This window comes from Typopeltis vanoorti, chromosome 4 (genome assembly GCF_054136105.1).
Source record: "Typopeltis vanoorti isolate ZY-2024b chromosome 4, IOZ_Tvanoo_1.0, whole genome shotgun sequence".
Lineage (NCBI taxonomy): Eukaryota > Metazoa > Arthropoda > Arachnida > Uropygi > Thelyphonidae > Typopeltis > Typopeltis vanoorti.
In genome coordinates this window covers 96359797-96383987 of record NC_143552.1, presented here as the reverse complement: position 1 = coordinate 96383987, position 24191 = coordinate 96359797, and the positions used below count along the sequence as shown (strand labels likewise).

The window sequence follows — 24191 nt, the reverse complement described above, 5'->3', positions numbered from 1 at the left end:
TGTAGATTTATATGTTAGAAAAATAAATGCGAGAGAAATTTTATTATTATTATTTTTTTAATTTAAAGGTGTAGAAAGATTTTTTTTTGCTAGGTAACATTTGCCCTTCCCTTCCATCATTATGCGTATCAAGGATTTAGGCTTAGCTTGGCATGTTCCGGCATTAGAAGTCATCGTTTAAGAGGATGTCTTGGTTTTCTTTTTCCTAATGGCTTGTACTTTAAGGCTTGTTTTGGTAATCTTTCTGTTTTCATTCTTTGAACGTGTTCCATCCATTTATGTTTATATTTTTAAATTTTTTCTATTACTGGTTCTTGGTTTAATTCTTTCATAATTTCTTCGTTTCTTTTGTGATCAGATAGGGCAGTGGTCTCAAACTGGCAGCCCATGGGCTGCATCTGACCCCCAAAGCAATTTTACACGGCCTGTAAATACATTTCAATTATGTATTTTTGTAAATACGATGCTTATAGTTTTAGAGACAGAGATATGGACTGAGCTTATGTGTGCAGAAGCTCAGTCCATATCTACAATTTACAATCAGTAAATTTATTTCGCCAGCCAACAGTTTCAGTATTCGGAAACACCAGAATACTGCTTCAGTATTCTGGTGTTTCCGATGCACAGCTGCGCAGTTCATATTGCAATATAGATGGAGACAAACTAACGTACGGCTTATAAAACCTGTTTATTTGTGCTTGTTGTTAGATCTACACTATATCAATAACTATCGTTAAGAATTGTGCATAATTTTTGAGTGTTGCTTTCATACGAAAATTCATCTTGTTGAATTAAAGTTGTAAATAAAATTATAATAGTGATTTTAATTAGGAGATTAAACTGCAAGCAATGTTTTTAACAAAGAGTAAAAGAAAAGTGGACAAAGAAGGACGTGTTTTTCAAGATAAATGGGAATTTATGTACTTTTGTGGTGTTGTGTGCAATAAAATTGTATGCTTTATTTGTAATAAGGGAATATCAGTTCCAAAAGAATACAATTTATGTCGCCATTACAAAATGAATCGTGAAGAAAAATTTGAAATGTTGGAAGGCAAATTGAGGGAAGAAAGTTAGTTTCTGAAATTTGGCTTACGACAACAAAATTTTTTTACTGAAACAAATAAATCCAGTGAAGCAACAGTTCACGCAAGTTTTGCTCTCGTGCACATCATTGCAAAACGATTAAAACCATTTATTGATGGCGAATTCCTTAAAGATTGTTTGATTAAGTCTACTGAACTTCTTTGTCTACAAACAACAATTATTTAAAAATATTAGTTTGTCAGCCAACATGGTAGCGGAACGTATTAACGAAATCGCTAGTGATTTACAATGTCAGTTAAAAGAAAGAAGTATAGATTTTGCAGCATTCTCAATAGCAGTAGCAGTTGATGAGAGTACTGACATCACAGATATAGCACAACTTGCCGTTTTCATACAAGGTGTTACTGATGAATTTGAAGTAATTGAGGAATTATTGGAAATAATTCTTAATTTCCAATAATTATAGAAAAAGGAAAAACTGGTGCACAGGATATTTTTTCTGAAATAAAAACTGTAATAGATAAATATAAATTAAGTTTGGATAAAATGGTTGGATTTGCAGGTGATGGTGCAGCTGCTATGGTTGGTAAAAAAAAAAAAAAAAAATGGAATAGCGGTAAAATTAAGAAATATAGTGAAAGAAGAAAATTTTCAGAATAAATTTTGCACTATACATTGCATTATTCATCAAGAAGCACTTTGTGCCAAAAGTTTGCAGATGGATAATGTTATGGAAACAGTAACTAAAACAGTAAACTTTATCCGTGGATGAGCTCCGAATCATCGAGAATTTGTTGCATTGCTTGAAGAAATTGAAAGCAAGTATGGAGAAATGATTTATTATAACAAGGTGAGGTGGTTAAGTCGAGGAGTTGTATTAAAATGGTTTTTTGATTTAATAAATGAAATCAAAATTTTCATGACACGAAAAAATAAAACCATCGACGAGCTACTAATGATACATGGATAACAGATTTAGCATTTTTTGTTGACTTAAACGGCCATTTAAATATTCTCAGTAAAGAGCTGCAAGGAAAGAATAAACTTATTACTGACATGTATGCTTGTATTAAAGCTTTTAAAGTTAAATTGCAATTATGGGAAACACAACTGGAATCAAAAAATTTCGTACATTTCCTACATCTTAAATCCCGCCCTATTATTTCAAATGAAAAATCTCAAGAATATGGAAGAAAAATAGCATTATTACGACAAGAATTTGAAGAAAGATTTTAATGATTTGGAGTCAGATTTTACATTATTTTCATTACCATTAAAAACGAACGTGAATAATGCACCAGAAAATCTACAAATAGAGCTAATTTACAGTGTGATATAAATCTTATTCAAAGATTTGAAGATACATATTTGATTAATTAATTAAAAGAAACACATGTATTAACCACAGTGAAAATTATTTAATTGTAAATATTTCATCCTAAGTATCTTAGGACATCATCGGTACAGTAATTTAAACAATAATAGGAATAACATACAGTTAGGGCGCATGATTACGATAAATGTGCGTAACGTGTTACAGAAGTAAAAATAGCACTAATAATAATTATTTAACACAATTTTGTATGACAATTTCTTTGTATGACAGATTTTACATTATTTTCATTACCATTAAAAACGATTACCATTAAATACTTTAGGAATAGTAAGAACGTTGTTGCGCTTTAAATTTGGTCTGTATAGTAGGGCTTCAGAACTTTTTTTGTATAAATGTTCATGTTTATATAAAGATCTGTGTAAAAGTTTAGACTTTTCCCAATGGATCCTATGGCTTGGATTTTCAATTCCGTGTTGAGAGAGGCCAGATTTCTGTGGTTTAAAAAGACGAATGTGGTGTTCATGTTCCGAGATGCATTTCTGAACAGACCTACCTACCTGTCTGTTCAAAGCAAGACAATTTCCATGAGCATGGAATCTCATAAACACCAGGCAACATCAAAGGTGAGAGTTTGTCCTTAGGAGAAGGTAACAAGTTGTAAATTTGGTTGATAGGTTTGTAAGTAGTGGCAAAATTGTATTTCTTCATAATTTTAGAAAGATGTTCGGAGATGCCTTTGACGTAAGGTATGGGAATCCTATGGATTTCTTCCTATCTGGTTTGATGTGCAGAAAAGTGACTGATGATTTTTTGAGTTTGAAACCACTGAAATAGGGTATACTTTGCAGTTTTTCTCATAAACTTAATTTCTGCTGTTATTAATCTTTGTTTGTCTTTTTGTTTTATTGTCTAGATTTTGCTTTCATACATTAAGACTAGTAGGGCTAATGTATTGTATACTTTTAGTCTGGTTTGTTTTTGAATTAGGTTTGGTTTAAACATAGAGTTAATTACACCTGTTATTTTTTAATATTTTGCAATTTTTACGTTTATATCTTTTTCATTTTCATATGTGATCATACATCCTAGGTAGTTAAATGAATTCACCTGTTCTAGGATCTTGTTATATATTACTATTTTACTTCTTACTGGATCTTGTCCTTTAAAGGCCATAGTTTTTGATTTTTCTGTTGATATTATCATACCATAATCTTTGACTATCTCATATAGATCTAAAATAGCTTTCTGTAAGTTATCTTCAGAATTTGTAATTATTATTTGGTCGTCGGCAAAAAGGAGTGTGTTTAAGTTCACTATAGGAGAAAGTTTAATTCCTTGATGTAAATTTTTATTCCATTTTAATATTATTTCATTTAAGTAGATATTAAAAAGAGTTGCCGAGAGGGGACATCCCTGTCGTACCCCTTTGTTTACCTCTCTCATATATGATAGCTCATGATTCAATCTTATTTGTATTTGATTATTTTCATATATACTTGTGATAACTTTTAGGATATTATTTGGTATTTGTCTTTCTTTTAACATGTTAAATAATGTTTCTTTTAACTTTGTCAAATGCTTTTTCAAAGTCACTAAATGCAATATGTGTTTCTAAATTGTATTCTCTTCTTTTCTCTAAACATGACCTATACGTGATCATCCTTTTCTAAATTCATTCTGTACTTCTAAAATAAAGTTTTTGGAATATTTCATTAGCTTGCTATTTAAGATTCTGCTATATATTTTGTAACAGGAATTTAGTATACTGATAGGAATTATAAAGATAGGAATCGCAATTGCTTTTTTCCATTCTATTGGGGGGGGGATACCAGTTTAATAAATTTTATTTAAAAATAATGAGTCTTTCTTTTAATCTTGTTCCTGCGTATTTATATAGTTCTGAACCTAGCTTATCTTCTCCAGGTGATTTTCCATTTCTTGTTTCTTTCAGGCTGATGTCCCTTCCCTTCCAGATTTATTTTGCAGTATTATGTAACTCAATAAGCTGGAACAAAATTATTAGTATGAGAACATCACTGATATCTAGTTCAGTGTATCCTCCCATGTTTATCACACTTCTTACATTTTCAAGGATTCCTGCACTGCATACATCATTCCTACAATAAAGTTACTTGTCATGAGAGCAGTGAAACATGTATTTTGATTTTTATCCAAAAGGAATTATCAGGTTATAGCAAAAAATTAAAACTGGTTGACATTTTTTCCCCCCTCATAGTTGTAAATATTGTTTATCCCAGTTGGTTCATCCATTTTGTAGTCCTTCTTATGTGTGCAGAAAGATGTGATAAAGCTAACAGACATGTTTTCATGAGATTGTAGCTAAAAATAAATCATGCTAAAAAGTGAATGCATATTATTGTTATTATTATTGACTTCCATGGAGTCAGTGGACTTGTTCTGGGAGGTCCATACCCTCTCATGCAAAAACGTCATCAAACCATGCTTTAAATTCATTCACAATTTCTGCACTCACCTCACTTTTAGGCAATGCATTTTGCTTCTCACTACCCTTCTCACACTCTCCTTATATAGCTTCCAGGCATGGCCTCTTGTTCTACCCTCATCTTTCTCTGCTCTGTGAAAATCTCCACATTTAATCTTGTAACAAACCCCTCACCAACTTATATCTATCAGTTATATCCTGTCTCCTTCTGTTCACAAGACTCTGCTAGTTGCATTCCTTTAATCTCATTCTCTTCACATCTGACATTCCGTAGACACTGACTTAGTAAACCTTCTCCCGACCCACTCCTTGAAAACCAAACTATCAAATCTGTACACATTAAAAGTTTATTTTTCACTTGGTTAGAGTATAATAAAATTAGTTTAATCCTTTATCCAAGTGTGAGCAAACAAAGTTTGCGCCTGAAGTATCTTCAGGACTAGGGTAAGGTGATACAACACTAGGGCAACTAGTTGCAAAGGTGGAGAAAGCTACCAGCACTCCTATCTCAGCATCTCCCATAATGCAAAACACATCTCCATGCGGATATGTCTAATGTTATGCATTAAGGGAAGGGCCACCACCCAGACTAGTCTCGACCCCCATCGAGGTCTCCCCAGTGGGAGCCAGGCCCCGGTGGAGATACCAGGCAGAAGCATTAGCAGATCATCTCCACCTATAGGAGTTGCCAAATGGTGTGCCACCCTTTTTTAATAAATTACTCTGGATTTAGAGAAAGATGTTGAAAGTTTATTTTTCACTTGGTTAGAGTATAATAAAATTAGTTTAATCCTTTATCCAAGTGTGAGCAAACAAAGTTTGCGCCTGAAGTATCTTCAGGACTAGGGTAAGGTGATACAACAACAGGGCAACTTGTTGCTGAAGATACTTCAGGCGCAAACTTTGTTTGCTCACACTTGGATAAAGGATTAAACTAATTTTATTATATCTGTACACATTAGTCCATATGTGCACTGATATTCAATTTGAACTGTATTTCTAAAGTGCAATATACTTTCAAAATATCTGGGTGCAGATTTATCTCTCCATGATTCCTTAATTTACTGAGTATTTGATTTACAAAATTACCCACTATAAATATATTTGCAGAATATTTGGTTCATGAAAATGAGCACATCCTATGTGACCTATCTCTTGCTGCCTTACTTGAATACACAATATAAGAACACATTTTTTAGTTTGTATGTAGCAGATTGGTTACACTATTTCTTAGCATGGTAACTGTAGCAATATAATTTCTTTTTATACTTAGCCTTTCAGTTGCATCTGTTTAAATGTCTGAAAAATTGAAAAACTTGCATTTATTACAAAAACAAAAAGCTTCAGTTATATAACTAAATATCATCAAATTCCTGACATTTATCCTTAAGGGATGTACAGGATATGAAACTTCCTATCTACAATTTTCTTCCAAATTAATCTGTTACCTGTCAAGGCTCCAACACTGTTGGATCTTATTTCTATCTTCTAACACACCCAAGCACCAAATAAGCCCTAATATCAGACTGTACAAGATGGAACTTGACCTGTTCTTGGAATAAAGGATTATGATTTGGAATGTGAAATGTTAGAAGATTATATAGAGCAGGTGCACTGCAAACTTTAAGTGATGAACTTAAATAATATAAAATGGATATAGTGGCAATTCAGGAAACTAGATGGACTGATAGTGGTGAACATAAATTAGGAGATTATTTGTTATTATATGGTGGAAATATCACAGGAAGACATGAACTGAGAACAGGATTTATAATACAAAGAAGGCTATGGGACTCGTAAGTTTTGAGGTCATCAACGAAAGACTCAGTAAAATAAGACTTTTAACAAAAAAGTTCAAAATAACCTTAATTAATGCACATGCCACCCACAAAGGAAACTGATCATGATACCATGGATGAATTCTATGATACACTGGAAGGAATAATTGATGAAATAAATACCAAACGATGACATAATTATACTTTTAGGAGACCTTAATGCAAAAATAGGAAGAGAAGAAATCTATAGACAAACAATTGGAAATAATAACCTATATGAAATCTCAAACGATAATGGGATAAGGTTAATAAAATTAGCAATATCCAAGAATCTGATAATAAGTAGCACAGCATTTATGAGGAAAGACATCCATAAGCAAACATGGGCATCACCTGATGGATTAACCCGCAACCAAATTGATCATATTTTAATAGAAAAAAGATTTAGAAAGCAGTATTCAAACTGTTAGAAGCTATAGAGGTGCCAATTGTGATTCAGATCATTATTTAGTAGGATCAGTGCTGAAAATAAAACTTAACAAAAACTATTTCAATTAAAAAAAAAAAAACATCTTAAACTCAATATTAATAATCTGAAAAACAGTAAAATAAGATCAAACTACTCTAGTGAAATAAAAGCTGAGCTTAATTTCATTCCATAGAGTATTGATACTCTATGGAATGAAATTACGGGTTGTATAAACAGAGCATCTGAAAAAGTTTTAGGATTCCAAAATATTTCATACCATAATAAATGGTTTAATAACAGAATGCAAAGAAGCAATAGAAATGAAAAAAGAAGCTAAGCTTAAATGGGCTTAGAAGCAACAGGACTACAATAACTATCCAAAACTATAGATCTGGGTGCAGATTTATAGTTGTGGAGATTTATAATTTTGTTTGATTCTCTGCTAGCAGAGAAGCAAACATTATTAGGCAAGAAAAATAGACTATATCTAAAAGAATTAATTGATAAAACTGATAAAGAGAATACATATAAAAATGCAAGAAACTTTTTTTCAAGGTATAAATAAACTAATGACTGGCTTTCAATCAAGAACTGCAATAATTAATGATAATAAAGGACAAATTATTGCAAATGACAAACAGATGGCTGAAAAGTGGAGGGAATATTTCAAACAGCCACTAAACTGCCAAAATCCCAAAGCAACATTCCTAGTCAAAATTTACTCTACTTGTGAACCAGAAGTCAAAGAGCCAGCATTAGAGACAAGCATTAAAACTCTTAAAAATAATAAAGCTGCAGGATTTGATAAAGTCACATCTGAACAAATTAAATATGGAAGGAAAGAATTAACTAACAAACTATTCTCCCTAATTAATCTCATATGGAAAAATGAAAAACTGCTAGAAGACTAGAAAGAATCAATAATAATCCCCATCCACAAAGAAGGTGATAAAAGGAAATGTGAAAACTATAGAGGTATCTCAATTTTAAATACTAGTTACAAACTCTTGTCTGATATTATCCTAAAAAGAATTATTCCATATGCAGAGGAGATTCTCTGAGAATATCAGGCAAGATTCAGAAGAAATCGATTAACCATTAATCACCTTTTTACTTTGAGACAAATTCTAGAGAAATATTAGGAATATAATAAAGAAAGTCATAATCTCTTCATTGACTTCCAAAAAGCATATGATAGCATACATCGAGACAGTCTATGGAATATCTTAAAGGAATTTGGAATACCAGAAAAATTAATCAGATTGGTCAAAATGTGTGTATAGGAAAATCAATGTAGAGGCCTTGCTAATAACATATTATCAGAGCTATTCAACATCTTCACAGATTTAAAACAAGGAGATGCAATATCACCTATACTCTTCAACATAGCTTTAGAAAAAGTAATTCGAGAAACAACGAAAAGTACTGTATCATGCTCTGCATCATTCCTTGGGTAATACTGATATTATAGGAGATAATATCTCCTATAATATCAGCAGATAATACTGATATTATAGGAGAAAGTGCAGATGATATAACTGAAACTTTTATAAACCTTAAAACCTCTTCTGAAAAAATAGGTCTTAATATTAATCAAAATAAAACAGAATATTTAAAAGTATCTAGAGCTAATGAACTCAATAAGCCATCCACTATTCAATTTGCTGACCATGATATTGAAAAACTCCATACAATTTAATTATCTAGGCTCTGTATTAACTAAAGATAATAAGATCAAAACAGAAATTAAGATGAGAATCCAAGTAGGTAATAAGTCTTATTTCTCACTTCAGCACTTCCTCTCGTCTAAAAATTTGTAATACGAATCTAAAATAAATACCAACAGAATGCTAATTAGACCAGTCATATCATATGGTGCAGAGACATGGAATATAACAAAAGCTGATGAAGATCAATTATAATGCTTCGAAAACAAAATCTTAAGAAAAATATTTGGTCTGGTTAAAGATCATGTGACAAATGAATGGAGAAGGCAAATGAATAAAGAACTCTATGAACTTTATAAGAAGCTACTAATAATAAATGAAATCAGAGCTAGTCGAATGAGATGGTTAGGTCACCTGGAAAGAATGGAGGATAACAGGCTAATGAGAGCGAGAATGGTCAATTAGTTCAAGGAGTGGTTTGATAGACTTGGTGTTTCTTGGGGGGGGGGCTCCCCTCGATGAGTCTTTTGACTCCATGGAGGCCTGAATAATAATAATTTTTGATTATTTTGGATAATAATTTTGGATTATTTGTGTTATTCAATTATTCATGTATCCTTCTTGATTGCCTGGATAATTGAGAGTATGCTGTAGTCAGAAAATTTGAAAACTAGCAATGATATCATCTGTGTCAAATGTAAAATGTTGCATTCCTGTACTTGTCATTATTGTAGTTGCTTTTCACTGGATTAGTGCAAAATGCTTTTTTTTTTTTAAGTTTTTAGGCACAGTGCGATACTTATTGTTCGATTTTGACAAAAATTAAAATTGTCAGCATTTTTTTTTCTCAGAAACTTTTAGATATGAATTCCATTTTGGCCATAATATTCATCACTGCTAAGTTGTATATAATATTCCAGCTGTTCTGATTGATGATACAACCAGTCAGAACAGTTGGGATAGAAATCAATAGGTAACTGAGATTTTAGGGAAAGATAACATTATACTAGAATATTAATTAAAATCTTTAATTAATACTTCCTATATTTCAGTAATGTTACATTACCATCTTCAGGGAATACGAAATAATATATGCACGCAGGCACTAACACTAAAGAAAACACCTTAAGTCAGTCTTAAGAGTCCTAGTGGGCTAAATTAAGTTGTCTTGGCAGTTGGGCTGATGTTCTTAGAATGCAAGCTTTCCATATTTGGGACAGTTTTATGCATCTAAATTTGTTGAAGTTTGGGGAGTTTTTAGAGCTGAGGCTGATTCCAGGAATAATCTCTCATATTTATACTTGCTGCGGTGTAGTAAAGTGGCTTTCTTCCAGCGTATTTTGTGGCAGGTGTCCAAAGCATGGTCAGCAAGTTCTGAGTGGTTGTATTGGTTGAACTGGATATAGTCCTTATGTTCAGATATCCTGATTCCTTATGTTCAGATATCCTGATATTAGCTGTCCTGCCTGTTTAGCTGTAGTAGGACAGTTTGCAACCAAAAGGGACCTGGTATACTCTAGGTTGGTCTAGGAGAAGTGGAATTGTCATTGAAATATTGTTTTGTAATGTATGCCAAGAGAATTTCTGACTACTACTATTGCAACCAAGAACTATATTCTGTTTCTCCAACTTGATGAGACTGAGTTCATGTTTTGCTAATTTATTAGTAATAAATTTATTAAATAATAATGTATTAGTAATAATGAGCATTAGTTAATTATTTAGAAATACAAGCAGAATTGGAGGGATACCATAATTCAAAATTCTGAATAATGGTTATTGCCTTATTTTCTGAATAATATTATTCAGAAAATAAGGTAACAGCACATCATAATCTCCCACCCTATGTGTTTTCTGTGGGGTTTCTGATTATCTACTTATCTCTCATGCTAAGTGAGAGATAAATAGATGAAGAGCACACATGTTTTGTCTAGTGTAACAAAGAAATTTAATTAGTTGTTAAAATTTGTAAGTTACTACAAAGTACCTACGAAGAACTGATGGCTTCATCAGGGCTTAATAAACATCAGAGAATATATGAATAGATAACAGTTGTCCAAACACTAAAACTGTGACAAGAAAAATAAATTCATGATAACAAATAGATGTGACGTCACATGACATGCATTAAATGTGTATTGTCTGTTTCCTCATATAACTACAAGTTCATAGGATGGCTAGTCATGTATAGATGTGCAGCATAATATTGATTACTGCATGTTAAGAGTACTGTGTCAGCAGAATTTCATTTCCTGTCAGTAACATACACAGAGCAAACACCTTGCTATATAAAAACATGCTTTATTATTGGTGTTTTAAATACATCAGTCCTGAACTTGCACCAGTGATTTCTATCTCTTTTACCACTGAAAGAACACTTAGCCAAGCAAAGTTTATTTGGTCACAGTGTCAGAAGGGATATCAATTAAGAATATGACTATTTTACCACCTGTTGGTAACAGTGATCATGCTATACTTTCTTGTGAAGTAGCTAACTATTTGTTCCAGTTATGACAGGTTGCATGCTGAACTATAAAGCTGGAAATTATGACCAACTCAAGAGAATACTATCCTTGGTCCCATTGTGTCAGTTATATCAGCAATGCATGGAAAATATTTGAAAATGTACTTAAATGAGGCAGTATATGAATGCATCTCTAGAGTTTGAAGAACAAATAGGATGGGAGTGAAATAGATCTGTATTAAGCAAGAGATCCATAAGAAGCAGAAGATGTGGAAAGAATATCGTGGGAATAAAAATGAGGGGTGTTTTGAAAAATATACAGTGCAGGCCAGAAAAGTTAGAAGTATTGTGCAGAAAGCTAAATCAGAGGATAAAAAGAAATTGACTGTGCAGCCTAAAGGCAATCCAAAAGAATTTTATCATGTTGCAAGTAAAAGAATGAATGAATGAATGTGGTAGAATAGTTTTACTGAATGCAGATGGTACTCTTGTGTCAAAATCTGATGAGATTGGTCATTTAATGAGTGCTCACTTTGTTAAGACATATTAACCAGGTGTATTCAACATGGTGCACAGTGCTATTGTTGCATTGGATGAAAAGATGAGGAATGGAAAGAATGTATGATAGTTCTGTTGTACAAAGGTGGTGCAAAAACCAATGTATCTAACTAACCACCAGCATTTCTGGAGCGGATGATGAAGATTTTAGAGAAGTTTATAAGAACTCACATACCGAAATGGGTTGAATAAAACAAGTTATACTCCGTAAAGAACAGTGTGAGTTTACTAACAGTGGTCATGTTTTAATTGTGGTGTGACGGAATGTTGTTTCTTGGTTAAAGATAATGGACATTGATTTTTTTTTATGCCAGATAGAAGAAATATATATATTTATTTTATATAATAAGCATCAAGTTAGTTCAGTATTTGAAGTTGAATAACTAGTTCTTTGTTCCTTTAATCTTCTTGAAACTCGAAATGTTAAATTATGTATTGCGTACTTCAGGTATTAGTATTAAATTATGCTGTTTAGTAGGACCGACTCTTTTCCTGAAATCTGAAGTATATGTCACTCTTACCCTTGTTATTTTTGCTTTAAAAAAAAAAAAAAAAAAACATCAATCATGAGATGAATCCGACTCCCTAATTCCTCAGCTTGAGCTGAGTTTATTTCATACTTTCCCCCACTCCAATGAATAACAGGTTTGGATATTTATGATCTTTTTAAGTGAGAGATGAATTTCATTGCCTGGTTACACCATCGCCCTGCTTTGGAGGCCTGAAGTGGCTTGCAGGATTTCTGGACTATGTAAAAAAGTTTTAAAAAAAAAATTAATAAAAATAGAAAAATGAATCCTTATCCCACCTTTGGTACTACTTTACTATATGTTTACAACCTTCCATGGGTGGAAGTCACATAAAAAAAAAAAAAAATCAATTCAGCTGTTGAAGGTCTTGGATTGCATTCAGTCTGGACCTTTTCTCCACCCTTGCTGCCTAGAGTGGTCCTATCAGAATACAAAACTGACATCATTAGTCTTGTGATCATAGGACATACAAGCTACCCCCCCCCCCCCCTCCCATGAGATGGTAGTAATCTGAGGAGTGGAATTTTGATGTTTGACAAATTCGAACATCATTTAACAGAAGAAATGGCAGTTCAAGTTTTAATTCAGGTTAGGCATATTTTTTCATTATGTGAAGTACACATATATCCTGAAGTAAAGGTAGAATTGGTTACTAAAAGATTTCAGCATAAATGATTACTAAAAGTTTGAGAATATCTTATGAGGAATTTTTCTCTCTCCTTTTAAAAATTTTAAAACTGTTTGACACATATTGTATGAATTTTTTGATAAAATTGTAATTAAAATTAACAGGTAATTTTAATTACAGTTTCAAATTAAAGAGGTATATCTTTCTTATGAACAGGTCCTTTTCATATTTTAAAATAATTTCAGGTTCTTCTTGTGACAAGCAGAAAAACACCAGATCGGTGGATAGTTCCAGGTGGGGGACTAGAACCAGATGAGGAACCTAGTATGGCTGCTATTAGGGAAGTTATGGAAGAAGCTGGAGTACGTGGTAGATTGGGACGCTGTCTTGGAGCATTTGAGGTACCTTAAGATATTATTATTAATTAAAATGAGTAAAAATAAACAAAGCTAATTTCAGCATTTATATATATATATATATATATATATAATTTTTTTTTTTTTTTTTTTCATGGAAGTTTGTCCTTTGGCAAATAGATCAGGTTTGCCAATTAAAAAGTGTAGTTTCAATATGGTGTGAAGATTATATTTATTTAGTACTTTAGCCATCTTTTTCAAATGTGTTCTGAACATGGGACAGAAATAACATTACTTTGGCTTTGTGTGTGTGTGTGTGTGTTAGGAAAAGGAGAAAGGATATGTAATATTTTGTCTGTTTTATAAGGGTTGTAGCCGTTGGCTAAAAGTGTAGTGAAGGTAAATTGAGTTCTGTGGTAAGAGGTGTATTGTTGTTGTCATGTGGCCCCCCCCAATTTTCCTCATCCATCCCTTAGGCCCGGTTGAGGTTGTACTCCAGTGAGGGATTTCTAAGTATGTATTTTTGACTGCAGATCCGTGTGTGTTCATGGGGCCAGTTTGCCTGTTCGGAGGGATGAAAAACCAGAGTTTCTTATAGAAAAAACCTTCTACTTCTGTATGAGATGGGCTAACTCACCTTTAGTCAAAAGAGACTAGATAAAAGTTCCTCATATCATAGACGCGAATCGAACCAGGTCTTTCCAACCAAAGATCATGAACCATTTGAAAGATGTGTGATGTGTGTCAAAAAAGAATAGATGTTTGATATTTTATTATTTTAATTTTTTTACGTGAAGTGCATTTAAGATGTTAGCTGTTTCTTGATACATGTTGCACATCATTCAAATGGTTCACTATCTTATTCTGTTAGCCACTGTACAAACATCTCTCCAATCTTTGTATAAACTATGTGGATGTGTTTGCAATTTAGCCCCATGGACAAAAAAAATAAAATAAAAAAGAAACTGTCTTATTCATGGGATCAAATAGCAAACATATCCACCTAGTTCATACAGACTAAAGGTTTGAGAGTAGTTAAGTGTATTTGTGTGGGGAACCTTTGCAGTTCTATAATTTGTTTTTGTAAAATTTTTTTTCTTCCCAGGTATATGTAGGTAAAGTAACCTACATATGCTGTTAATTTGAAGATTTTAGATATGGTCACAGAGAAATGTGACTTACCTTTCATAAATCTTACTTGGAATACTTGAGTACAAAAATACTCTTTCTCACATTTGGATTTATTCTCTCTTTTTTTTATGTGGTGCTATGAGAACTGTAACTCCAGTTATTTGGAATTCAGTCTTCAAACAAGGTCATCTGAATTGCACAACTTTTATACTGTCATAGTTGATTTGAACATTTCTAGTGAGATTGAAGCTGTCCTTCTTTCAAGTTTCTGATGAGTTTTTTTGCTATATCAGTTAATATATACTCTGTGTGTACTATGGATTATATTTCTAATGAATATATCTGGCCATTGTTCTCATTCTGCTTATCTTATTGAATAATTTTTCAGAATAAATTTTTATTTTTCAGTTTTTATTTGTCAGGATTTGATTCCTTTTGAATAATCTTTTCAATGATATGATATTTATCTTCTATATTCTTTCCAAAATTTTCCATGACTTGTAGGAAAGCTATATATAAAAGGAGCTACAATTTTTTTTTTTTTGCTGCTTTTACTTTTTGAATAAAAGATCAGCTTTTCTTTTTGCAGACAATTTTGCTATACACCACCCTTGCTGAATTAATGTTTTCTTCATATATGTCTGTAGGGATGTTTAAGTTCTTTGCAAACACTTATTTTGTTATTTTTTTCTCTCTCTCAATAATTGTGTATTTGAGTTGACAGTTCACTTCTAAAGGCTAGCTACATGACTGATTCTTTTTAAAACTTCTCATCTCATGTTACCCTGATGTGTTAATTTTTTATTATTATTATTAAGAGAGAGAGAGACCTACAGGGAGTTAGACTCATCGAGGGAGGCCACATACTACACACTCACACACCAGCTATCATACTTATTCTTGAATTCATTCACGCTGCTTGCACTCACAACATTCAATGGCAATTCATTCCAACAATCATGCACCACCCTCTGAGAGAAAATCTAGCCCTCGCCCCTTTCTTAGCGGCTTTCATTCTCAGCTTCCAAGGATGCCCTCTCGTCCTTTCTCCACCCTCCATAATTTGAAAAATTTCATCAATTGAAATCCTGTATGATCCTTTCAGAAGTTTGTAAGTGTCAACCATATCTCTCCTCTTTTTCCTGTTTGCTAGTGTCTGCAGTCTATAAATTCTCAATCTGTCTTCATAATCAGTATTCCACAACCCTGATAACATTTTTAACGCTCCTTTGTACTCTCTCCAACATATCAGAATCACAACGGAAACCAGGAGACCAGTCCTGTGCACAATAGTCAATAGTGAGGTCTTATCTCCTTATCTTTCAAATGGTTCATGTGAACGTTTGTTTCAGCATTGCAAGTATCTTTTGAATTGTATTTGCAATCTTTGCCACATGGCTCACTGAACTTAAACTTCCTATCTATTAATACTCCAAGATCCCTAGCCTCATCAGTTTCTTCTAGCCTAATCCCACGAATATAATATGACATTGGATATCTAATCATGCTGAAGTGAATGACTTTACATTTACTGACGTTCAACTGACACCCATTTTCCCATGCCCACAATTCCAGCCTATTCAAATCATTCTGCAAGTACTGCATATTAGCAGCATTCCTGATTATCCTGCTTATCTTTGCATCATCAGCAAATAGCTGTATGTCACTTATCAAATCCTTCCCAATATCATTAATGTACAGATTGAATAACAGTGGACCAAGCACTGATCCTTGTGGTACACCACTAGTTACCTTAAATCTTGCAGACTTACATCCTCTGTATACCACTTTTTGATATGTCAGTCAGCCATTCTCTTATCCATGCTAATATTTTATAACCCAAACCTATTTTCCCCAATTTATGCAGCAGTCTGCCATGCTGTATTCTGTCAAAAGCCTTATCAAAATCCAATAGCATAATGGTGTATCCATTTCCCTTATCTAGTTCAATGGTAACATTGTTATCGAATGTGAGCAAGTTGCTAAAACATGACCTTCCCTTGGTAAACCGATGTTGTTCATTGCAAAGTAGAGATTCCCTGTCAACCCATTTCTGAATTTGAGCCCTGACCAATTTTTCCAAAATCTTCACCGCTACTCCTGAGATATTAATTGGTTGATAGTTGGATATATTGGTCTTTGCACCACCCTTGTGCAATGGAATTACCATACATTCCTTCCATTCCTATGGAATCTTCCCTGTTCTGAGGCTTATATTAAACAGCCTGCTCAAAGGAATGGCCAGTTCAGCTGAACACTCTTTTAGCACACTTGCTGATATCCCATCAGTCCCTATTGCTGAATTTTTATTCAATTTTTGCAACAGCTCTAATACCTCATCCTCATACACCTGCATTTCTTCATCTTGTGAAGAGGTAACAGTGAGCTCAATGTTGTGTACACCAGGTTGATAGCTTTTAATGAAATGGGCACTCATTAACTGAACAACCTCTTCTTCATCAGTAATCCTCACACCATCTGGATTTAGAAGTTATTCTTTCATATTCATTCTTTCTTTTACTTGCAGCATATCGATAGAATTCTTATGGATTGTCTTTAGCAAGCAGAGCCAGTTACTTTCCGTACAAGAGTTGACTATTCTAGCCTGCTGCTTATAACGGACATCATCCTTATGTACACGGTATTCCTTCCACATTATCCTTTTCTTATGAATCTCTTGCTTAATACAATTACACATCCATTTGACTCCTACCTATTTATTCTTCGAACTCTCGGGACACATTCTGATATCACATTCAAGTGTTGTTTAAATGCTTCCCATGCACTGTCGATATTCTTTCCATCCAGCAACCGATCCCATTCCACTGAACTCAGTATGCTGATCAAATCAAATTATGAACTCAGTTCGTCATAATTTTTTGCTTTGTAGTTCAGCAAGTAACCTTTTCTGAATGGAACATTTCATGAACTTAGTCACTTCCCAAGTGAGTACCGCATAATCACTGTCACCAACCGGAGGCAGAATAGGTACGTCTTTATCCAAATGCCCTCTGACACTGTAATCAAATCTAACACTCTTTGCCATTGAGTTCTTTCTGTCACATGCTGCTTGAGGAAGTTGTCCTGCAACAGCTCAATAAATGCATTTTCATTCTTCTCATGAGATTCTACTGCTACTCAATCAATATTTGGATAATTAAAGTCTCCCATTATGGTTACTCTTTTTGCTCTCATCTTTTCTATTTGGTGATGTATTTCTTCATCATTAGAAACTGATCCTCCAGGTCTGTAACAACACCCCACTATGTAATTGATCTTGTTAGATTCCACCTCACACCAGATGGCTTCAAACTCACTGCCACATGAAATATTGTTAGTAGTAGTACTACTACAGTCATAGGTCTCAACTCTAAATGGATTCAAGTCATCTGATATCATTAGCAGCATGCCCCCTCCTTTCCTGCCCTCTCTATCCTTCCTAAAAATACTGTACCCTTGATGCTCAATACCAGTTAGTAGGTCTGATTTTGATAGCCAGGTCTCACTAATACCTACAATCTGAGGTTGCAACATATTGACTAAGGCTACAAACTCTATCCTTTTGTTTCTGATACAACTAGCATTCGTGTACAGGCATAATAATCTACCTGTGTGTTCTTTTGTATTGTCTTGTTTGCAATCTGCCTGGCACAGTTGGACAACTTGAAGATCTCTATTCTATTCTGATGCCTTACACATATGGATATCTTTGCACACATTTTTTTTTTTTTTTTAGTGAAGAGAGAGTAAAATAAATTTATACTGGGGGGGGGGGGGGAGAGCATCAGCTGAAACACCAGATTTTGATGATGATAGATAATACATGAAGGTTCGCATACCTTCAGTGTACAAGGCTGCATTTACACCAGTTTAACTGATGAATCTGGCATTTTGGTTGAAATAACAGTTGATTAAAGATTGGTAACCATGAATGGGGGAGAGAGTTCTAAGAAAATTATTTCAAAGACTGATTTGAAGGAAAGTTGTTGATAGCAGTTTAGTAATATTGTAAACTTAATTGTGTTGTGCTGTCATAGTAGCCCGAACACCCTTTGAGGTTACATATCAAGAAATTGATGATGATAGATATATCATTGGCAGAATATTATTAGAAATGAAGATATCAGAAAAGAACTTGGCATAAATATTCAAGAATGTGTAAGTAGAGTTGATCTATAATGGTATGTAGAATTTTTTTTCACTTGGTTAAAAGTAAATTTTGCTTGTTGCCAAGAAATTATATTCTTGTTTATTCTTTTACCCAAGTGTAAGCAAGGTTTGTGCATGAATTATATTCATGATTAGACTATTTGTATATAGAGAGTGTTGACTTCAGATTGATTGCCTTAGTATCTTATAATGTAAAGTGCACTTCTCTTCAGATGTATGTATTATTAAGCATTATGAGAAGGGCCACTCCACAGATTGGTTTCGATTTTTATGTAGGTCTCGTAAGAAAATCATTAGGAAGTCGCCAGACTCGGAACCTATTTATAGATAATACAAGTAATTCTCATTAGATGCACTTTTGTTATTGCCATTTTTGCATGTATTTCATTTCTGTACATAAGGATTATCACTGATCTAAGACCGTGGAAGATTCCACATATGCATCTAATTTCCTACCTTTGTCCAACCTGTGCTCAGTGCCCATTTTGTGTCCTTATTGCCTTTTTTTTTTTGGTCTATGTGGTATTGTCGTATATGAAGATCTGATTATAGATGAAAGAGCTGACACCTTTTCTGCAAGTCGTGTAGGGATGGTGCGACCTCTTTAAGAGTTGCTATGCATTCCACAAACTTGACTGGCTAGGCTGCAGATCACATTGTTTTTCATCTCTTTAACCTCCCCACCAGCCAGGACATGTATATACGTCTAGCGAAACCTGGATACGATTCAGACTACCTGTTGAAAAATTATGGATATGAAGTGCAATTTGACCATCATGTCCACTAGAAGGTGCAATAATCCTTCACGCTGAGGTGAACACTTAACCAGATTACCTTGCGTACCTTCAGTTACCTGTAGCAAGAAACACAGTTGCTTGCTGTTTGCTCAGTGACTGGAATCTAAGTTATATTACACTAAATACCTACAAGTTATATTTATTATTGCTACTTGTTTTATCATGTAATTATAGTTTTTAATGCCCATGCAAAATAAGAGATCCTTTCATACTTTCTTCACTTAATATTGGCAGATCATTGTCACTATCAATTTTTTTTGCTAATTATCTTAGTTGCCAGTATGTTTTATTCTCCCAGAACTTGATTCATGATAATTATTTTTGTTCAAACAATTATTTTATAAATTAATGAAAATCCAAATCTTAAAATATATATGGTCTCCATCTGTTCCAAATTAAATTTTCTTTATTTTTTATTCATAATCTTAGTTCAAAGGTTAGTTCATAGATTGCATGAAGGTTCGCACTTTTACGATTTTGCTGTATAGAGAATCGCACTTCAATCTTGAATCTTTGTAAACGTAATCTATAGTTCTTTGCACTTCAATTTTTTTGGTTTCCTGTAATCACTCACTACAAATCAAAATAAACTGTTATATACATGATATATATATATCTGATATTCCCTTTCAGTCATTTTTGATCGTAGGTGACTTTGCAGGCATTGCCCACAAAGTATTCCTGGTGAGATTTTACAGGGTAGTTCACCATTGCTTTCCCCCAATTTTATCCAGGCTTGGTACTGGCATATGGCTGGGATGTATTCATGACTGTAATCCACTGTAATCCATGTGTGTTCACAGGGCCGGTTTGCTTGTTCTGGGGGACAAATAAACCTGAGTTTCCGAATGAAAAAAACACCGTATAAGACCAGATAAAGGTTCCTCACATCACTGACAGGAATCGAACACAGGTTTTTCCAACCAAAGGGCTTAGTCTATGCTGACTGAGCTATAGAGGCTCTTGTTATGTACATATTTTCTGCTAATTTTGATATTACGCAGCAGTTTTCAAGTAGTGATACGTTCCCTACACTTTATCATTCGAAACATGTATAGGTGCATGCATCAAAATGAAATTTTATTTCCAAAATTTTCATAATAGAATTAAAATTCTATTTTGCCTTTGATGGCCAACCCTCTTCTCCAGACTAATACACACACATAAATACTGCTAGGTAACATATGTGCACTTTCTTTTTGTTTGAATTGGTTATTTTTCCAAAGTAATTGTACCAGATAACTATTAATATTCCCAATACTGAAATTAAATTGTGATTATTATAAATGAGCAAATTTTGTGTATTTTCTCATTTATATTATTTCCTGATAATTATAAATCATTAAATTATGTGATATTGGGGAAATTTTGTTTAAAAAACAATGTCATCTACAAAAGCAACATCAGAATAAAATGTTTCAAATATCTGTAAATCAATCAGAAAGGTTAAAAAAAAAAAAATCTGTGTGTATTCAGCTATTATGGACTTTTTTTTAGTGTGTCCACTGGACATGTTCTTTCCTCACTTTCTCGATAATTTTTGTTAGCTTACAGCCTGTTACTCAAGCAGAAAAGAATATTAGCAAGTATGTCTAAGACAATTAATTTCTGAGATGACAAGTAGTAGCAACAGTAGTGTTATAAACATTATGTATTTGTGTTACATATTTCTCAGCACTGCTTGGTCTTTGTTGTTCTTTTACTTAAACTTGATGTAAATGTTTCTCTTCGTAAATGGCAGTCAATAGTTGATGCAACTGCCACCATTTATTTATTCCTGCTGGATCCTATGTTTTCATGCTCTTCTATAATCTAACAAATTGAATTCTTTTACAACTGCACCAGTTAGACTGCATATTAAGTATGAGATTATAAGACTTTAAACTAAAGACAAAGCAAATGTTGTTAGCATTCCCCGTTTATGTTAATCTTTACTGTTAATTAGTCACCTAAACTTTATCTTATGCATGTTCAAAATTTTCAGGATAATGCATTGACAGAATCAGTCCAATGTGTTCACAAATCATTTAATTAAATCAAAAAGGAATATATACAGTTTATTACAATTCTTCCTAATTCAAACTTATTTCTAATTTACTTCCTTAAAGCTAAATCAATCTATACTATCCAGTCATACATACACAAAACTATAAACAGTATATTCCCCAAAAGAGAGCAAAGTATGGGGTAAATTTATGCTTTGCGAAGCACAAAGTGGATAAGCTTATAGAGGTAAGCAGACTGAACATGATAAATATTTGTATCTTCCGTTGTTGATTCTGTAGTAATGGAATTACTAGATCCCTTGCTGGGAAAAAGTTACTGAGTTATAATGGATAACTGCTACTTATGTGTCCTGACTCACTGCTTTTGCATTTACAGCATCATACAGATTGTTATTCTACCTAAATGCAAAAAGGTAAGACATCCTCCACATCTGGTATCAGGAAAACTGTTGAAGGTTGAGCTTAGCAGCGAAGGAAAATTTGCACTATGCTGGGGAAAAATAAAAATATTTTTTCTAGTGTCTTCTCTGAATAATCCACCAATAGAATCCATAGAGAAGCATGGTTTTAAGAAAGATAAATTCATTAATGTGTGTGCATATGCCGACACTATGGGAGGATTCTACAGGTACGATCATTTTACTCTGTAATGAGGAAACAACATAAAAAAAAACTTACAAAAAAAGTGTTTGGACATATATGGGTTTTATTATTTGGAAGAGGCAATCCTTCCAGACTTCTGTAGTTGAACTCTGCTAACTAACTATTTCTCAGAAATTTTACCACCCACAAAAAAAAAAAAAAAATAAATAAATAAACACTGCATGCAAATGCACAGTGTCTGCTTTAAAAAAAAATAGAAAGGAGACAATCTGGTGTCGAATGTAAAACTGCTTTGTGTGTTCATCATTGTTTTAGGTTGTTCCATGTTCAAGATATATAAGTTTTGAACAGTGTGAAAACAAAAATATTCCCTTTCAGGGCCATCAAGACAATCCTTTTCCATAATAAGTATTGATAGAGAAACGGCTGAGTGTAATTATTCCATTCCTCATGAAGGGGAATTTGTTTAAGTTCTTTTTATAACACACAGAGTAATATATTATTCCTCTCAGAGTGGCTAATAGTATATTTTTTTGAAGGAATAAAATAAAAATAGGGAGGATCATCAGGACACCTACCCTCTAGGTGCAAACACTTTTTTTTTTATGTACACAACCACAAAAGTTTGGAAATCTATAACATGTTGATGCCATATGTAATTAACATCAGAGACTAAACTTGTTTTTTTTCAAGCCTCCAACAACCTGGGTGATGGCCTTGCACTATGCTATTTACAGGACCAAATTCAGCCATCTAAATATTTTCATGTGCATTCATGCTGGTATTATTGTGTTATAATGTAAACTGTATTCTATAATAACAATAGTTACATAACAGTAATGTAATATTCTATTATTCTCATTCACTCAGGAAGAATGAATTAAATAAGGTTAACTATTACTGTTATTATCAAATTTTTATTTCTAATGGGAAAGAAAGAAAAATGGTTATAGTTTGCCCACCGATTAGAGATCCTTCGACACTTCTGAGCATCTCAGAAAAAGGAGAACCCATTCCGATAATAGGGTAATCAGTCCGTATTGTGGGGTGAGTTGTTTATTATTACCGGTCGGAAAATTAACTTCTCTTTTATGATTATTGTAATTAACTATGTTGCTTGTATAACAGTGTTGGAAAATTTTACCTATAAAGCACATAATTTTGCGTGTTGGCGACCAATTCGGGCGTCCTTCATTTCTTTCTCCCCTTCAGCATGAATTGACTATTCTTGGAAAGACGCGAAGCAGGAACCTACAAAGAGTGGGCGAACTATACTATTAGAACTTGCAATTTTCCAAATATCTACAGAGTAATCTTCAACATAATACTCATTCTGTTTTTTTTTTTTTTTTATGAAATATCAATTTTTATCAATCGAGAAAGCATGCTACAATAGAAAAGTAAATTATTTCTCAAAAAAAAAAATTATATATATATGTATATATATATATATATATATATATATATATATAATTAAACCAAAAGAGAGACTACTTGCAAAAATAGAAAAAGCTACTTCTTTTCTTCCTCCACAAGATGCAAAACTTCTACGTATTCAATCAATCTTTATTATCAATAATGCAAAACTACCTGCAGATAACATTACTTCAACAGAACGCAAAGCTATTAAAAGTTTAAAAAACAACAGAGATATAATTATCCTTCCTGTGGATAATGGCAATGCAATCCTGAAACGTTTATTTATCTCTATGCTCTCTCCATCCGTTAATTCCTTGCATATGTGGTGTTCCTAAAATCCATAAAGAGAACACCCCATTATGCCCAGTTGTAGAAGGTATCAATTCTCTGATGTACAATCTTTCAAAATATCTTGCCAAATACCTAAAAAGTTTTTCAGGCAAGTCACCATCCTTTATCAAGAACACTATAGAATATGTTACATACATCAAGGATATTACAATTAATGAAGATGACATCATGGCTAGCTTGGACATAACTTCTTTGTTCACTAATGTCCCAACAGATGAAGTCTTAACATTACTCAAGGACAAGTTATCCAAAAAAAATGTTAGTTACATACATCAAGGATATTACAGTTAATGAAGATGACATCATGGCTAGCTTGGACATAACTTCTTTGTTCACTAATGTCCCAACAGATGAAGTCCTAACATTACTCAAGGACAAGTTATCCAAAAAAAATGTTAGCTTTGCTTACACATCGCATCA

At 33.2% G+C, this 24191-nt stretch overlaps 1 protein-coding gene across 2 annotated transcripts in view; it reads left to right on the top strand.

Moving 5' to 3' along the window:
* The window catches only part of LOC150107519 (diphosphoinositol polyphosphate phosphohydrolase 1-like), a 102035-nt gene that overhangs the window by 38978 nt on the left and 38866 nt on the right, over positions 1-24191 (top strand). For both annotated transcript variants that reach the window (XM_090391365.1, XM_090391364.1), the window contains exon 2: positions 13184-13339. In XM_090391365.1, coding sequence (XP_090247491.1) covers positions 13184-13339 — 156 coding nt within the window. The remainder of the gene's footprint in view (positions 1-13183; positions 13340-24191) is intronic.